Genomic DNA, 18,936 nt, shown 5'->3' with positions numbered 1-18,936 from the left:
TTCAGGGATGTCAAACTCTATTCCTGAAGGGCCGCATCCCTGCACTAGGGTTTCGTTCCAACCCTAATTAAACACACCTGATCAAACTAATTGAGTCCTTCAGACTTGTTTGAAACCTACAGGTAAGTGTGTTGGAGCAGGGTTGGAACTAAACTGTGCAGGGCTTTGGCCCTCAAGGAATTGAGTTTGACATCCCTGCTAAAGTTGTTGTGGCTTCAGTCATTGTTGGGATACTCTTTGAAATCAGGAAGCATTAACAACTTCTATCGAAATATATATCATTATCGTTCAATATGGAAAATAATTATCAAGATTGCATTTTTGCCATATTGCCTATCCCTAGTAACTAGATTTTCTTTTGCGAGTTCAGTGGCTCTTGAGAAAAGAAATCTGAAAAAAATCTGAAAGAATGGAAGATTGTTTATTTTCAGAGCAAAACGAAGCAAATAATGCCACAGGTTTTTAGAAAAGCTGTAACAAAATCTGTCATTTTAAAATAAAAATCCCTGCTAAACACTGGAGAGACTGGTTAGACATGATGACAACACATTACTAAAAAGTAACTCAAGCAAATATCTACCCCAAGGCATTTCTTAAGTGTTTATTTAGGTTGCATATATTCTCACTATTCTGTACATGTCTGTGAGAAACCTCTGGACTACAAATTAAAGTGTCTGGGGTGAAATAACGTAAAGCAGCATTACTCAATAAGAAAGTTATAAGTGTGAAAAGCTTAATATGATTAGTTAACTTTTTAATGAAGAGTCATTCACTGAACATACTGATGTTCTAAACGCATAAGACTTTGGTAAAGATTTAAACAAGCTTCATGCAATGCATCCTTATTAATCAAGTATTTGAATCTGAGTCTTGTGAAGAGATACTGTTTCTTGATATCATGAGCACATTTCAAAAAGAATCAGTCAGATTCTTTACATATTCAGATACAGACATATGTACAAGCAGATCATGTGTGGTGGTCAAACATGGGACAGAAACCTCTCAGATTTCATTATAAGAATCTTAAGTTTTGTGTAGAAAATTAGCCAAAGCTTGTGTGTTTGGAACAACATGAAGGCGAGTGATAGACAGAATTTTCACTTGCAAACGCTGTCCAGTTTGACAGCCCACTAGGTTTTGAAACGGGCCATAATGTTCACATAAGTAGTGTTACATAACTGCCAGTATTACTCTTGAAGTGGCTTTAATATCTTGTTTTACTCGGTTGTTTGTCCTTGAGCGAATGTACTGGCTCTGCTCCAAACGCTCTAGCTGCCTACCTTGAGGCTTCACATGCACGCCAACAAGAGGACTGTTGCAAGCCATGTGCAGCCAAATTGTGCTGCTTATACGTTGTTTTAGCCAACAGCATTTTTTTGCATTGTTTTTTAGTTAATTTTAACAATACAGAACAATAAATTAACAGAAAAAAACATGCTAACATATTACATGCATACACTTATCAATATACACACCACATAAACGTGCATGTAAAAAAACGCATAAGATTGCTATATTCCCCATTTAAGGAAATGGTAACTGGATGTCTTTATGTTCCCTAAATATCAACCATTTTTCCCCAACCCTTTCTGAAAATATGCGTTTTCATCCTCAACATAAATGTCAGTTTTTCCATCATATGTATTTCAGTTATCTCAAACCACTGCTTAAGTTTCAACATTGAGTCTTTAAGTTCCTTGTTATAGTCTTTTTGCATGCCACAAGAAGAATCCTGCTCAAATAATGGTCACCTCTAGGATAGTGTCTTTATCTCCAATAAACAAAAATAGTGCAGTCTTTGGAACTCTGCATATGAAATAAATGTTTTTAGATGTTATTAAATGTTAGTTTTAAGGATTTCTATAAGCTAGTGTGCTCTAAAACATTGACAATATTCCCTATCGGAAGGTAAACATACACGCCTTTATAAAAAAAACAAAAACAAATGGGAAAACGATTTGTTTGATGACCTTATACTTCAGGTTGTCATTAAATCTTCTGACCTATCAAATGCTCTAGTGTCTGATATGTCCCGCCCCCTTCAAGATGCTTTTCATTTGAAGCGCTTGAGCTCAACCGGTTTCGCAGTGAGCAAAAAAAACCCAGTATTGGTTGTTTTGAATGAAGAGGAGGAGCAACGATATGTCCCACCCTGTCTTCTGTAATCTCATACCTGTTTCGGTACATAAAATTTTGTATAAAAATGCCCGTTCCAAATATCACAATATATTGTTTCAGCACCAATATTGCAATGTTGAGTTTGTATTATAATTTATAATTTGCTTGTGTTTTTTAAATGCCTGTAATTATAAAATGACTTTAAAAGCATTCAGGTAAAAGAAATTGTAAAAAAAAAAAAAAAAAAAAAAATTCGACCATAACTATAATTAATTGTATTACATTATTTTTATTTTTATTATTCAGTTACTGTACTTGAATACCGTTAGCCTCTGTAAATGCTAAAACATTTTATTTCAATGTTATCTTTTTCTTGATTTATATTTATTGATTGTTGATGAAAAGACTCAACACATGCAAATAAAGAAATGCACAGCAAATAACAGACCACAAGGAAAATGCACCGGGGGACCCCAAAAATTTAATAGATTTTTTTATAGAGATGGACTCCCACTGCAAAATCATTCCAATCGATTCATTCCAAGTAAAGACATTAAGTCATCTGGTGAAACTGTATTCATATCGCAATATAAAAAAATATCAAAAAGTTAGATTTTTTCCAATATCGTGCAGCCCTAATTCCAAAGCACTAAACGGGACCTTTAATAGTTAGTAAGGTAGCCATTGAGTTTAGGTGTTAAGTAGGATTAGGAATGGTAAATAAGATCATAAGTACTAATAAACAGCCAATATCTTATTAATAGACAGGTTATAAGCTTGTAGTTAATACTGGTCTCTAAACTGAAGTGTTACATACATTAGAATATCTCAGTCACAATTTTGATTCACATTTTTAAAGAAATGCTTTACCAGGCCACCAAAATCCCATTATACATATAAATGAACAGCCAAATTGCATACACTTTTCAGCAACATTACTAGGGTGTGGTGGAGAATGAGAGGTTTCCCAAAACCACCACCTGACGATGTTTGATGCTTTTGAACTCAAGAGGTCAATGAATTAAACCCTCTTAATAGAGTTCGAAATCAAATAAAGTAGCCACACACTCTGAGTTCATTAATTATATATATGAAAATGAAGGCTCTAGGATAGAGGTTTAGATCTGAAGGTCTCGTGTCCTAGTTCATAAAGCTCTGGAGACACAAGCTGCTTGCAGATTAATTTGAGAACGTCCACTATGACGTTTTGTGCCTCCTGTGCCTTGAACCCACACGTAATATCCTCGATGTAGCTAATATATCTACTTCAGTGTATGTTGGAGTTATGTTTGTGAATTAGACACGAATTAGCAAGAGGTTGTATTTTTTGAGGTTCATCCATTGAGTTCTAGTTATTTTAAAGAGTTTGCATTTGGTCTTTAAGTGATAGTTCAACCTAAAATGAAAATTCTGCCACTTAATTAATGTCAACTTGTTTTTATTTTTGTTTGGAAGATATTTTTGAAGAATCTTGGATACTTGTAACCATTGACATCCAAAGTGTTAGTTTTTCCTACCACCGACGTCAATGGTTACAGGTTTCCATTAGCAATGATTCTTTAAATTGTATTTACAAAAATGTATTCCGTTGTGGATGTTGAAGCTTTCGTTTTATTTTTTTTTTAATGAATGAGGCAAAATATAAACAAAATAATGCAAAGTGTGCGATTCCTCATGTTTACTTTTATGTAGCAATATTACTTCATTGTAAATATTCTATACAGTGTTGGAGTAATGCATTGCAAGTCACACGTTGTGTAAATATATACTTTTCTAAGTAACAAGTATCGCATTATTTTAACAAATTAAGTAATACCATTCAAGTTCCTTTTTAAAAATGTAATGCGAGTTACATTTTAGTTTAAAGAACTTTAAAATTCAACTGCTGAATTAAAATTAACGTAGTTATGTTGAATCATGCACTCAATGAGAAAACGCGGGAACAGACAGAATCCAAAATGACAGATTTCTGCGATGGAAGTTTTCTCATTATTTTGACAGCATCAAAGTACAAGAAAAAGTGATCGTCTCAATGGACAGTGATTTTAATTTACTAATAACTCAAAGTACAAAAGTAGCAAACACATTGCTTTACATGCCATAAATAGAAATTAATAAATGTGTAAAGCTCTGGCGTCAGGATGTTCTCGGAAGATAACCTCATTTTAAATTATTATTTAAAAAAAAAAAAAAAAAAAAAAAATATATATATATATATATATATATATATATATATATATATATATATAATTATTTTTTATTTATTTTTTTTTAAGGTAAGGCAAGGTGTAGGTTATAAAGTACATTGTTAAATGCAGACCTCATGCCCGGTAAGAAAAAGTAACGCAAAAGTAACTCAAAAGTAACTTAACACATTACTTAGCACAAAAGTACACAACAAGTTACTATTTTGAAGAGTAACTCAATGCAATGCATTAGTTTGAAAAGTAACTTTCCCCAACACTGATTCTATATGCATCAACATTCAAAGATTTTGATTCCCCTTTGTTCACTCTAGTGTGCATTTGGTCTTAAAGTGATTACTCACCTAAAAAAAAAATTCTGCCACTTAACGTTAACTTGTTTTTATTTTTGTTTGTTTCAGAAGATATTTTGAAGAATTTTGGATACTTAACTATTGACATCCAAAGTATTTGTTTTTCCTACTATTGAAGTCAATGGTTACAGGTTTCCAACATTCTTTAAAAAATCTTTTGTGTTCAGCTGAACAAAAAAGCTCAAACGGGTTTGGAGAGTCAAAGGAGAGCGAATGATGGCAGAATTTTTAATGAACTATCCATTTAAGCCTTAAATAGTTAAACATTTCAGAATGTATGCCTTAAAGTATCAATTAACTTAAGTATTATATTCTGCTCATTTAAATAAATTTAAACAGGACTTAATTTTAGCTTCAGAATTATTTTTTTTTTCATAGTACAGACTAATACATGCCTTAAATTTTGTTCACAATAATTCTAAGCTGTTGGCGAGATCTCCAGAAACTCTTTTTCTGTGTTGCACAGTTCAATCTTCCTCTCACTTCACATGCTGACATCTCTGCTACAGATTGAGAAGCGCCACCGCTCCAGTCCTTTAGCAGAAAACACTGCAGCACATAGTTCAGACCATCCTGCTCCACCATCTTTCATTTCATTAATGAGGCTAATGAGTGATTTCCCTCCACATGTGGTCTTTGGCTGATTCTGTGCATGGAAGTAATAATTCACCCTTTCCGATAGATGCATGAGGTTATTAGGGCTGCCTCTTCTCCCCGCAGGGTTTGATGAATTTTTAAGAGCCTGGTGTGTTTCTATGGCAGCACAGGAGCGAATGATCTGACTGGAGCTGCCATCTGTGGGAACGACAGGACCGGGGCTCTACAGCAGATCCTAGATCAGTCAGTGTTTATGCAGTATTACACTTAAGCTGCAGGTTTTTTCTCGATTCTTGCAAGAGAGGAAAGAATATCACTGGTCTGTTTGAGCCGAAGCAGTCGCTGACCTACTACTGTCAGTGTGATGGGCTGCGTGATCATCGCCATGGCAACAGCATCTGGCTTATGCGTGTTGTCCAGCTGGGTGTCGGCAGTAGGCAGAGCTCCTGCGGGTGCGTTTAATATATGCACCGTTTGTCCACTGTGTCCTCGAGCTCTTCAAGTGAACAATTACTATTGCTCATCAGGCACAAAGTGTGAAACCCTCGTTACAGATCTGTCCGTCTTTTTCAAATATTTATGAATTTCTCTCCAAGCGTGGATCAATACAGGCAGCCGCTAGCCCTTCATACACAAAGATATTGACTTATTAAGAGCTTCTCAGTGTGCGGAGGAGAATAGAATTGTCTTATTTTTAGCTGTTTGAGGAGAAAAATAAAATGCTCACATGTTTCCCTTTACACAATGTAATTTGGCATGGATTCAGCCTGAATCTATGGGGGTAAAACAAAGGTAAATTTTTATTATCATTAATTATTATAAAACCCAAATGTATTAATAACTTTTAAGCATGGTAGTGGTCATAAAATCATTCTTTTAATTTTGAAAAATTAAAATGCTGAGTTTGTGCTTTGATTGCTGAAAGTAGATTCATAAAAATGAATCTTTGTTGTGGATGTTGAAGCATTCATTAAATTTTTTTTTATTAGGCAAAAATAAATAAAATAATGCAAAAATGGAATCTAAACATATGTGTCAAAGGCAAAAGGATGAAATATCTTATGTAAAAAGAAGAGATAAGTAAAAGAAGAAATAAGTTATAGTAATAGACGAATGCTGTGTATAGTAATGGGGTGGGAAAATAAAAAGCTTGTGCTTCATCCCGCTCCGTTTTCGACCATTTTGAAATGTATTTTTGTTGATGATATTTTAGTATAAAATTTCTGTTAAAAAATGAATAAATAAAATAAAATAAATTCAAATAAAATCAAATCAAAGTGTGCGATTTCTCCGTTTACTTTTATGTAGCAATATTACTTTGTTGTAAATATTCTGTACAGTGTTGGGAGTAGCACATTGCAAGTAATGTGAGTTACGTAATAATAAGGGTGATGCAGTCACATCCATATCACCCTGCAGCTCAAGACCTGTTACTGAAACTAAGCAGGGCTGAGCCTAGTCAGTGCCTGGATGGGAGACCACATGGGAAAACTTGGTTGCTGTTGGAAGGGGTGTTAGTGATGCCAGCAGGGGGTGCTCAGCCTGCGCTCTGTGTAAGCCCTAATGCCCCAGTATAGTGAAGTAGACACTACTATCATTGAGCGTTGTCTTTCAGATGACACCATGGTTCTACCTCTCTGTGGTCATTAAAAAATACCATGGCACTTCTTGCAAAGAGTAGGGGTGTAACCTGGCCAAATTGCCACCATAGTCCCTTACGAATCATGGCCTCCTAATCATCCCTATGCACCGAACTGGCTCTATCACTGTCTGTCCCCTCCACCAGTAGCTGGTGTCTGGTGAATGCACTGACATCGTTGTCCCCTTGCTGCCGTCACATCATCCAAGTAGATGCTGTACACTGGTCGTGGTGTAAAGAGACACCCCGCGTTGTGAAACGCTTTAGATGTATAGCCTTACACGATAAATGCACTATATAAATACACATTACATTACATATTAATTTTCTAAGTAACGAGTACAGTATCGCATTATTTTAACAAGTTGTTAATATTTGAGTTACTTTTTAAAATTGTAATACGAGTTACATTTTAGTTTAATTAATTGGCTTTAATAGGCTCAATTAATTGCTGAATTAAAATAACAAAGTCCTGTTGAATAACGCACTCAATAGCTGTTTCCATCCAAAAATCCGAATTAACCTTATGCGCAAAACTGGAATATTGCATAAGATGTCCAATGAGTCTAAGCGAAAAAAAAGCGTCACTTTCTAATTAACTGGCACCAAATATCAACAGTAAAAACGGGATTTGCTGCAATAAGAGAAGCTGCGTCAATTTTTTCTTCATATAATAAATAACTTGCGCCTCAGAAGGCAATCCTGACACAGTAAACGTGCCGTGATGTTTTAAGGCATGAGACGCGGAGCACAGCTGCTCTTGATTCTGGAGGTCATTAATAATATAATAACTCTATTAATAATACTAAAATGGTTAAGGTGTTTTAGAATGACCAAAACAACATTTCAGATGTTTTACAGTGTGGTTAGCTGGCTGGTTAGTCCATTTACACACATGATCATCACATGATCTCTTATAACAAAATCACATGACCTTTTTTAATGTGCATACTGGAATTTGTTCAGTAAAAATGTTTCCATTGTAGTTCTTGAGCATCTTATCAAATAAAATGTTTATTCTACTTAGTTAGGCACATATTTTTTTTATGTTTATTTATGCTCATCTTGTCGTTCCATCAACCGTTTTTTTATGTGCAGTATTCAAAATGCACTAAAGTTAGGTGGATGGAAACGTAGCTATTGAGAAATAGCAGGAATGGACAGAAAACAAGATGGCAGAGCCTTAGATTTCTGTGATGGACGTTATCTGACTATTATGATCGTATCAATGGAAATGGTGTTCATCTCAGTGGACAGTGATTTTACTTCACTAATAAGACAAAAAGTACAAAAGTAGCAAGCACGTTGCTTTAAAGTCATTAATTTCTATATGCTGCATGTAAAGCTCTGTGGTCAGAGGATAACATTATCCTAAATTATTATATTTGATGTGTTTTTGACCTGACTGTTGCATCTCGCCAAGTTATTGCCTTTTCTACTCTTCTAGCTAGACGAGCCATTCTTATCAAATGGAAACAGGTGATTCCTCCATCACATGACATGTGGATCCGAGAAATTTTTAGTTACATAAAACTTGAAAAATTAAGATGTTTACTTGCAGGATCTCTCAAATCTTTTTACAAGACCTGGAACCCTGTTTTAGATTATATCAAAGGCTTACCTTGTTTAGTTGATATCAAATCTAATAAACAGTAATTAATTGAAAAGAGAAAATATTGACTCCTTAATGTAAACTTTTAATTACTATTTTTTTGAATTGTTATTATAATTTTATTTATTTATTTATTTATTTATTTTATTTATTTATTTTGCTTGTATCGTAAACTTGCTCTATTATTATACTGTTTAACAATTTCTTTTAATTCTTGTATTTTATTTATTATTATTTTGTTTAGAGGATATGTTTGTTTATAATTCATACATTTGAACTTGTTTTATTTTAAGGGGATAGTGGGAAAATAAGGAAAATAAGACACTCTGTAATTTTTCCTCTATTGTATTGTATACTATGATGTATTGTCTTGTTAATCTCAATAAAAAAATAAAATAATATATTTGATGTGTTTTAAAGTAAGGCAAGGTGTAGGTTATACTGTGCATTGTTAATTGCAGAGCTTCTCTATAAAAAAAAAGAGAGAATAAAAATTAATGCATTACGTTGAGTTAAAGTAATTTTCCCCAACACTGATTCTATATGCATCATCAATCAAAAGTTTGGTGTCCGTTTTGTTCACCATGGTTATTTTACCTAAAACAGTTACATTTTGAAATAATATTGAAATCATGGATTTATATATCATTTAAGATATGTAAAGATATCATTTATACCTTTGATCTGAAAGTGGGATTTTCTAGTCTACAGCGTCATGTGAACCTTCATTAAGCACTTTAATATATTCAGATTTGCTGCTTAAAAAACTATTTTTAAAACAAACATCAAAATCAGTTGTGCTGCTAAGTATTTTAGTGAAAACCCCATGACATTTCTTGCAGGAAGTTTTTTTAAATAGAATATCAAAAGGAACAAAATTAATTGGAAATCTTTAAAAAAAATTAGCAATGTCCTAACTTGGTTTTGTTCATTATGATCGATCCTTGCCGAATGTAGAACACGTTAAACGAGGACTACTTCCAGATGGAGGTGTATTTTGTTGGTCTTAATCTGTTCTCTGTAAAACTCTTCAATGCTTGTTGCCTAAATAATGTTCTGTATTTTATATACAGATATCATCCAGAAGTCTCAGGAAGGTTACCAGGCCGCCTTTGACATCAGCAAAGACAACATGCAGCCCACTCATCCCATCCGCCTGGGCCTGGCTCTCAATTTCTCAGTCTTTTACTATGAGATCCTGAACTCTCCAGAGCAGGCCTGTGATCTGGCCAAGAAGGTAAGAACGTGTACTCATACGTATATGCAGTACACATAAAAATCTCTCGTATGATTTGTTTTGGCGAAATGTAATACTTAATGTTTACTTTTATTTATGTGCATTTTTCTATGTAGGCATTTGATGATGCCATTTCTGAGCTGGACCAGTTAACTGAAGATTCGTATAAAGACAGCACACTCATCATGCAGCTACTAAGAGACAATCTGACAGTGAGTTCTTGTTTTTAGTTTCTTTTAACCCAGATCTAATATGATGTGGGATTGCAGATTTTACTTTTCTAAAACACATTGATGAATGATTTTGGTTGAGTGCCTGATATACTCGGTTCTTGTGTATTTTAGTGTTTTTTTAATGGTAAAAAGACATTTGAAATAGCTGGTCAGAGATATGCTGATGGTGAATATCTTAGATTCTTGCAACACCACTCTTAATAATAAAAAAACGCACCCAAAAATAATAACAGCAGTAAGAACATGGCAGGTTTTAATCAGGCATTGGTCATTCATTATTCAAGCATCTGATAAGTGTGGATATGTTTGCACAAGCTCTACAATTCAGAGCTCTAGTCAAGTCATATCGTGTCAAATTAGTTTATATTGGCATTTATTTATATGTAGTTTTTTTGGCAGTAGTTTACTTTAAAACAAGCAAGTAATAATCGTGAAAAGCAGTGCTAGAGTAAACTAGAAAGCTTCATTTAGAGTTATGTCCACGTTTTTACTGTAAAGTAGATTTCCAGCATGCTTAAGAGTAAGAGCTGAGCAAAGGAAATGAACTGGAGAAGATCTCTGTGAAAGAAGGCAGAGCCCCAAGGACACAACTAGTATTGCATAATCACCACAGACAAATCGTAGTTTGAAGGTGTTTGTGCGCAGAGCATAGTTTCCTGACAAGTGTGCTTGTACATGCATATTCAAACTCTAGAATTAAATAACCTCTAAATAGACTTACTTTGGCCTGATTGTCATTTTAAATGATCAGCTGTCAGTGATCAGCTGTATTTCCAATCCATTAAGTTACATTTTAGTTTTCAGCAAACAAGATATAAAACTCTGAACTTGGTACCTGAATTGGTACTAAAAAAGGACACTCAAACAATGTTGGATTTAATTAAATAACAGGTTCTATTTTTAAAAATAAATCTTAAATTTGAACAGTATATTAAGTTTAAAGCATACATACTCATAAAAATAAGTAAATACAAATTTTATTTACAAATCCATATTAGCCAAAGCCTCGTAATCCAACTACAATAACTTGACACTAAATAACAGTTGGTGACAATTCAACTCCAAATTTCAAAGACCCCCCCCCCCCCCCCCTCTACTGCATGTCTTGACCTCACTTGAGATCTTTTTTATACCAGACATTTCAACACCTTGTGTGTGTATTTATTTATAATAGGGCAGTATGAACATCAGCATATACCCAATTGTGTTTTTTTAATAATAAGTCAGTATGAACATCAACATGTGATGCATTAAAAATGCATGAGATCATTTGAAACAGAGTACACAGAACACTTTGCTATGAATATTACATCTTGACAAAATAGTCATACGCCTGACACCATACTTTTAAAGTCAAAGTCAGTCGGGCCAAAACTTGCTGTATCTGCATTTTTTTAAGTCATGATTAATTAATCTGTCTGTACTCATCAAATATATGGGTTTTCTTAGCTGTCTTCAGTAGTGCTGTTCTATCCATCCATTTCCTGACTATAAAACCAACAGCAACCCAAATCAACACTGACGTTCTGTGGACACATTGAGTAGTGTAAGAACTATTCCGAGCACATGTGTGAGCTGCTCATATTTTACATCCAACTCAACTTTAATTGTCATGGTTATGAGTGATAAGGTTGTTCGGACAAGATCAAATTTTGGAAATCCATGTGGAATTGGTTGGAAGATTGAGTTGGAATCCATGTGGAAATGGTTGGAGTGATCTCGTATTTTAAGTAGCTGTTGCAGCAAATTGGTTACAATCCCGCATAAAACATGCTTTCTAGCGTAAACGTTTCAGACATTTTTCAATTAAAAGAATTTACCTATGAAAGATTAAGTTGCGTGTGGTTTGGCTTTGCTCTACTTACCCAATATGGGTCCATAAGTTTGAAATTTTCTGAAGCAGCAATGTTGTTTTGTATTGTCACAGGAGATTCCTGCTTTTTAATTTGTCCCTGCAAGAAAAACATTGGTAATCATTGGAAATCCGGCAACCGCAATAATCAAACCATTGAGAACAACTGTGGTCAAAAGTTCACTGACTCCTCTGAAGTGGTGGACTTTTACATTCCGATTGCTTGCCACCAAACTGCGTCATAGCTTATTACCATAGAGTTGACTTGATTTTAACTCTCCTCAAAGCTCACACTGGTAAGGATGCCACACTGCTCCTCGGCGCTTATCGCCACCAGCTTCCATTGAAAAGGAATGACTTCTGGCTACTTTGATGCGTTTGCCGCTTTTGGTGTGAACGCACATTAACAGTCAATATGAAGCCCCGCCTTCTAGTACAGGAACCAATCATCGATTACTATAGACTGATGATTCTCCAGGTGAAGGCATGGACAAGGCATGAGTTTCTGCAGATTTTGTATGATTCGAATGTTTAGAAGATAAACTAAAGTGACAGTTGCTTAATTTTATTGTCAATTTCTAATATGAAGTTTTATCATATGCTTGGCAAGCATTTTTTAGAATTTGATGTTTCCCCATTCAAAGAGAATGCCTGAGCATACTGCCCAAGGGACGTTTTTGATGCTGCGTTCACACTAGACGCGGAACGCGCATCAAGCGCGAATGATTTACATGTTAAGTCAATGCAAACGCGCAACTAGACATCCTGCGGCACGATACGCGTAAATGGCGCAGCGCGAATTGCGCGAAAGGCCTGGCGGGATTGCCGTTTTACACGCGTTTCGCGCGAATTGCTTGAGTTCGAAAGTATGAACTTTAAATTATGAACTTTAATGAACTTTAACTTTTACGTTAACCAATCAGTAGCTTGCTCTTGTGGGGGGTGTGATTGTGACGTACACCGGTTGTTGGTGTCCCGGGGGAAATCCTCCAGCCAACACCCACAAAAGTTCATCAAACTGGGCTGGGCTCAGACAGAAGCACCGCTGAAAGCCTCCATCATCCAGGTTCAGTTTCTGGAGGAGTTTATGAGCTCACAGAGCTGGATACACCTCTGAAATGATCTAGTGGACTCAGACACGGCCCTAAATGTATCGAAGCTGTTTTTCAGTCTTCATAAAGCACATAAACAGTTATTTTATCAATAAAATCCATGTTAGCCATTTAGCTATGAAGCTAGAGTCACAGGGCAGACAGAAGCCCTGCCCATCACGCAAATCCGCGTCTGTTCTGAAGTGAATTTGATCCGCGAATGTAGCGATTAAACTCAAACGTTCACGTGGCTATTTACACGATTTATCCGCGCGTTCCGCGTCTGGTGTGAATGCAGCATAAGATGGGAGCCGAGTGAAATGACTTTCCTTAAAAGGACTTTGGTTACCATCTTCCAGTTTGTTGAGCGATGCTACTCTAAAAGTAATTCAAATTCGCACTGATTTAGGGAGATAGGAGGTGGGAACTGACAAACAACTTTAATTATAAACACACACAAAAGGATCTATCAGAAGCTGTTAAACAATGATGCCACCAGCCTTGCTCCACTCCTATGGTACTTGACCCCGCACTTACACTCTTTACTGCTACCAAGCTGGTGAATCACAGATCTTGTGTTCTGTATCGCAGCAGCATGTACTTTTTTTTTTATAAGAGAGGCATGTCACGCTGTTTTTACACCAGACGTGGACCATGGGAATAAATCTTGCTTAAATAAACGTGTGAACATTTTAAGTTTACTTGTTGCATTCGTGCATCAAATTCACTAGTCGCATTGGACTCACCAAGTCCACTAGATCCTTTCAGATGTGCACTCAACTCTGTGAGTTCATCAACTCCTCCAGAAACTATACCTGGATGATGGAAGCTTTCAGCAGTGCTTCCGACAGAGCCAAGCTCTGTTTAATGAGCTGTTGTCCGGTGTCAGCAAAAGGATTTCTCCCCTGGACACCAACAACAGGAACTCTATCATAATCACACCCCTGCAAGAGAAAGCTCCTGATTGGTTAAAGCCTGGTTTATACTTCTACGTCGAATGATTGCCGTGACCCATGATGCATACTTTGTGCGTTGCTGGGCATTTCTACTTCTGTGCGCTGTTTGTGATGCTCTGCAATTGCGCTTCCAGAGCGCTAGCTGGCAGTGAGGTTTCTCTGTGTCGAGTTCCCTTGCTGGTGTTTTGTTTTTCTGAACACTATCTTAATTTACAAGAGGCTATAACTCACTCATTTTGAGAGTGAAATCGGTGGACGTGCATCAACTTTAGTCATAAGGTACAAACAAAACAAAACTTCCCACCTGGGGTCCGTTCTTTATACGTGGATTACTCCATTAGCTGGATTTGGATATTGACGATTTGACACGATCCAGGATCGTTTCGTTCTTCAAAGCTGATCCGAGAGTTGTTGTCATAGCAACAGTTCTGCTAGGTCAAACCTGATCGGGAGCAGGTTCAATTCATATAAACAGGATTAGATCAGGTCAGTTCAAGCAAAGATAATAGAGAAAGTATGTACCGAATTCTGATATTTTCTTACAGTAGTAATTATATATTATATATATATAAAGTTATAGTTATTAATAAAACAAAGTTATATTTATTAATAAAACAAAGTTATATTTATTAATAAAACAAAGTTATATTTATTAATAAAACAAAGTTATATTTATTAATAAAACTTATGCAATCTGCACCCTCGAAATTAAAGTACAAAGACTGCCACCTGGTGGTGCAAAGAAAAAACTTATTGATATGAACTTTTTAAATCGCTTTAGTACAATTTGTGTATTTTAATAGAAATGCAGAATATGTAACTTTAAAAAAAAAAAGCAATAATACATTTATGCAGTCATAAACATGTTTTGACAGTTAATATGCCAGTGATTTGATGCCAGATTTGATTTTGATGCAGTTGCAGATGCCTTTACCAATATCAAAATACTTTTGTAAACATCCAGTTATTCCATACAGCATTTTAAAAAACGGCTACTATAATAAAGAAAATCTTTTCTAAATGTAGAACTAAATACACTGATTTGCATTGAAATACATGATGAATACTCTTGACACATGAAAGTGTAAAGCCTGCAGCTCACAACAAATGTGGAGAGTTATAGCGTGTCATATTTAACAAACCGTTTACTGCTAATTTGATGTAATTTTGCTCACATGGATAATTGAATATTAATCAGATGATGTCATTACGCTGCTGTGCCGTCAGCCAATCGTTGCATTGCTGATCATGATTTCGAGGATCGATAGATTAGTCCTTCTCCACACACGCAGCGATCTCAGAAAAGTTTATCCAGACATTCTAATCTGATTCGCGAACTTATTGGAAGAACCAAATTAGTGAGAGATCAGTTATCAAGATCAAAATATCCAGGATCTGCCAAATAATCTTAGATCATTTAAGCGAGGTACAAAGAACGGACCCCTGGAGCTCTTTCACGGGACTCGACACTTGTAAACACAACGGGTTTGTATGGCTTTCGATTCCGCCTACATTTTTCAGCGCTCTCAAGCCAACCAATCACAGAGCTTGCAATACACGTTGTGGCAAGTGTCTTAAGTCATAGCCAATGAAATTAGTCCGCAATCGGCTACTACCTAGGCTGGGTTAATTGCATAAAGCAATCTGATTGGCTGACGCTTCTGTTGGAGCTTGACAAATCCCCAACTTCTGTAGTGAGCAACGCCACTGAAGTCACAATTCAGTTTGGCTATGCAACCGCATAAAGGCTGCACTGGAGCATTCGTGTGCGCTTGACGCAGAAGTATAAATCAGCCTTAACATAGTGCTAATGTCCACTGAAGTTCAGATTTTCCAACTCAAGCGATTTGCGCATCAAACGTGCAAAACGATCAACTCATGCTGCTTTATTTGGGTGAATCACGCCACCTCATCCATGCGTATCACACTGTGGGATGTCTGTTTCCATCTTTGCATTGACTTAACATGTAAATCACTTCCTCTTGACACTTTATCTGCATGTGGTGTGAACGCAGCATCAGAGAAGGGTTCGAGAACAGACCTACTTAAGTTTGATTTGAAAAATAACTGTAAGACTGCAACAATCCATTAAAAATAATTGCCTTTAACATGTATCCTGTGAATTTTTTTCTCTTTTCTCTCTCTCTCTCAGCTGTGGACCTCTGACAATCAGGCAGACGGTGATGAGACAGAGGAGGGCCGGCAGAACTAAAGCCAACTCCACAAAGAAGCTTTTCAGTCAGCACAGCGAGAGACAACGCTGACGCTTTTACAGTTCCAGCTTCATACTCACCAGCCCGTCATTTGTGTGTGTGTGTTTGGATTTGAGAGTGCGAAGGAAAGACCGTGTTTGTGTACGTGTGTTTGTTTGGGGGGGGGGGGGGGCAAACCCGCAGTTTGTCTTTCAAATGTGTTAACTGTGGATTGGAGATGATGTGTGTTCATGCATGTGCTGATGCGTGTCTCCATGAAGCCAACAGTCGGTGCGTATGTGAGAGCGAGAGCGAGAGTTTGCATCCTTTTCCGAGTTCGCTAGGGGAGCATTTAGTGATGGGTTTCTTGTGGCTTAGACTGAATTCTTCATTTTCCTAAAGAATCATGGAAAACAAACCAAAAGTCAGTATGAACGAGTACTTGTGACACATTGGGCTTGTGCAAGACATTCTACTTCAGCTGTCAAGTGCGTTTTCTCATTGGTGAATATCGCATACAATCTCTCTGTCAAACACAGACCTAAGATAAAAAAAACAAAACAAAAAAAAAAGACTTGACACATGGCTTATACTGTAACTTTGATATAAGAGTCTTGTTACCGAAGCAGTAAGTAATGCTTTTAATGTGCTTCTCTGATTAATACTGTTTTCTATTAGGATTTTTGGTTTCGTTTTATTTGTACTACTACTACTACTACTTGCGAAATCTCGTTTTTAGTTTGTTTTGTTTACTCCTTTTGATACTTGGCTAAACTGCATGTGGCTTTAGTTAATCAGGGTGACTGGAGTTGGCTGATTGGGCTGCCTGTCTTTGGATTTTCATACAGAAACACTCAGCATTATTGTTATTTGTTATGAAGGGTGGGCGGAGGGATCTGGATTTCATGTTAGTGGAATTAAAACAGATAAAACAAACCACATGATCTGCTCCTCTTTTCGTGTTGCGTTCTGTTTGTGGTGTTTTTTTTTACTTTGCTGTGCCAAAAAGATCCTGGCTTTCAATTATCAGATTAGGTTTGTCCTAATGGAGATGCTGGAGAAATGGGTTTTTTTGTAGTGTAAATAATAAAAAGGACTTTTAAGTTAAAAAAAAATAAATAAATAAAAAAAAAAAAATATATATATATATATATATATATATATATATATATATATATATATATATATATATATATATATATATATATATATATATATATATATATATATATATATATATATATATATATATATATTCCTATAAAAGAAAAGTCATCATTATTAAGTTGTGTTTTCAAACCATTTTTGAAAAGCAAAATACGGTAGGCAGAATAAATAGCAAATTTAAAGGTCCCATGAAATGTAAAGTTTTTTTTAGATGTTAGCGTCAGTATTATTATTTTTTAGTGTGGTTTTTTTTTTGTTTTTTTTGCCTATTGTTATGATAGGGCAGTAGAGATTTCAGACAGGAAAGCATTGGAAGGAGAAGAATTGACAAAGGACCTTGAGCCGGGAATCAAACTCAGGTCGCTGTGAGGACTTTGTTATCTCACAGTTCCACTAGGCTATTGGCACCAACAGTATTACTCATTTTTATAATATCTCTAAGCTAGTGTGCCCCAAAACAGTGACGAAATTCACATTTTAAAGATATAAAACTGATATCAACACGTAAAGCTTTTAATTTGTCACTTCCGCCCAAATGGATCAATAGTTTTATTTTTATCAGCTCATACAATTTCTCATCTCATCTCGTCATAACCAATAAAATCCCTTTAATTTAAATGCTCTCTATTCTCACATGCCCTATTAAGACGCTTCTCTTTTGCTGTACTTGAGCTCAACCACTCCCACTGGCAAAGCTGTCATAAAGCAAAACAGTATTGGCTGATTTCTGTTTAAAGGGGGAGGGGCTACACTATGCCCCACAATCTCTTTGTGTTTCGGTTGAGATTACGTCAAACATTGAATAAAAATGCACATTTCAAAGCACTTTACAAGACCTTTAATAATTATTTTTTTATGTAATGACTAAAAATATAAAACAATTAGAAGTGTAGTTGTTTAAATGTTTTTTGTTTTTTTTTACTACCCCTACCCCCCAACCTTCCTCATGTTGTTCCAATCCCCCGAGACCTTCGTTCATCTTCATGACACGAATGTATATTTTAGATTAAATCCAGGAGCTCTCTAATCCTCCATAGAAAGCAATGTTCCTGAGATTTTCAAAGTTCAGAAAATGAACCAGATATATGCCATGTGACTTCAATGGTTCAACTGTAATCTTATGATGCTTTAATAACACTTTTGTGCATCAAGAAAACAACTGTAAAGGCAACGATTTGTTTTGTTTTTTATATTTAATGTGCTGGTAAAAAATGGTATAGGCGGGTTGACAAAAATTGGACCGTTTTAAAATGTAAATTTTATTTGCAATTAATTCAATAAAACATAACAGTGTGCTCCTACTTCATTCAGTTCATGACCAATGCATTGCTCAAATCGTGTGGGCACACCCGCAAGAAGAGGTGAAGGAAAGTTGAAATAATCTGACTCCCTGGACAATCCTGACTCCCTTTCGCGTATGTGCGCATGAGTTAAACTCCCAGCGGTTTATCATAACACTTTTATCGATCTTTTTTTTCCGCAATTAACAGCAAGAACAAACATAAAGCATTGTCTGATTGTCAAGCAAATCCTAATTATGTTCAATAGAATTTAAAACGCCAAATGGGGCTAATTTATACCCCACTTAGAAAGTAAAACATACTTTAATGCAGTGTTTCTCAACAACTTTCCTGGAGAACCACCGGCTTTGCATAATTCCAATGTCTGTTTTACCAAACACACCT

The 18,936-nt window shown here is 35.7% G+C and overlaps 1 protein-coding gene across 1 annotated transcript in view; it reads left to right on the top strand.

The window, feature by feature from the left end:
* Positions 1-17,038, top strand: part of ywhaz (tyrosine 3-monooxygenase/tryptophan 5-monooxygenase activation protein, zeta polypeptide) — a 29,430-nt gene extending 12,392 nt beyond the window's left edge. The window contains exons 4-6 of the mRNA NM_212757.2: positions 9,597-9,760; positions 9,877-9,972; positions 16,045-17,038. Of these exons, the coding sequence (NP_997922.2) occupies positions 9,597-9,760; positions 9,877-9,972; positions 16,045-16,104 (320 nt within the window). The 3' untranslated portion in view covers positions 16,105-17,038. The remainder of the gene's footprint in view (positions 1-9,596; positions 9,761-9,876; positions 9,973-16,044) is intronic.
* Positions 17,039-18,936: the final 1,898 nt, after the last annotated feature.

This window comes from Danio rerio, chromosome 19 (genome assembly GCF_052040795.2).
Source record: "Danio rerio strain M-AB ecotype USA chromosome 19, GRCz13ab, whole genome shotgun sequence".
NCBI lineage: Eukaryota > Metazoa > Chordata > Actinopteri > Cypriniformes > Danionidae > Danio > Danio rerio.
Note: the sequence above shows the minus strand (reverse complement) of the source record. Positions and strands in the feature narration are given on the sequence as shown.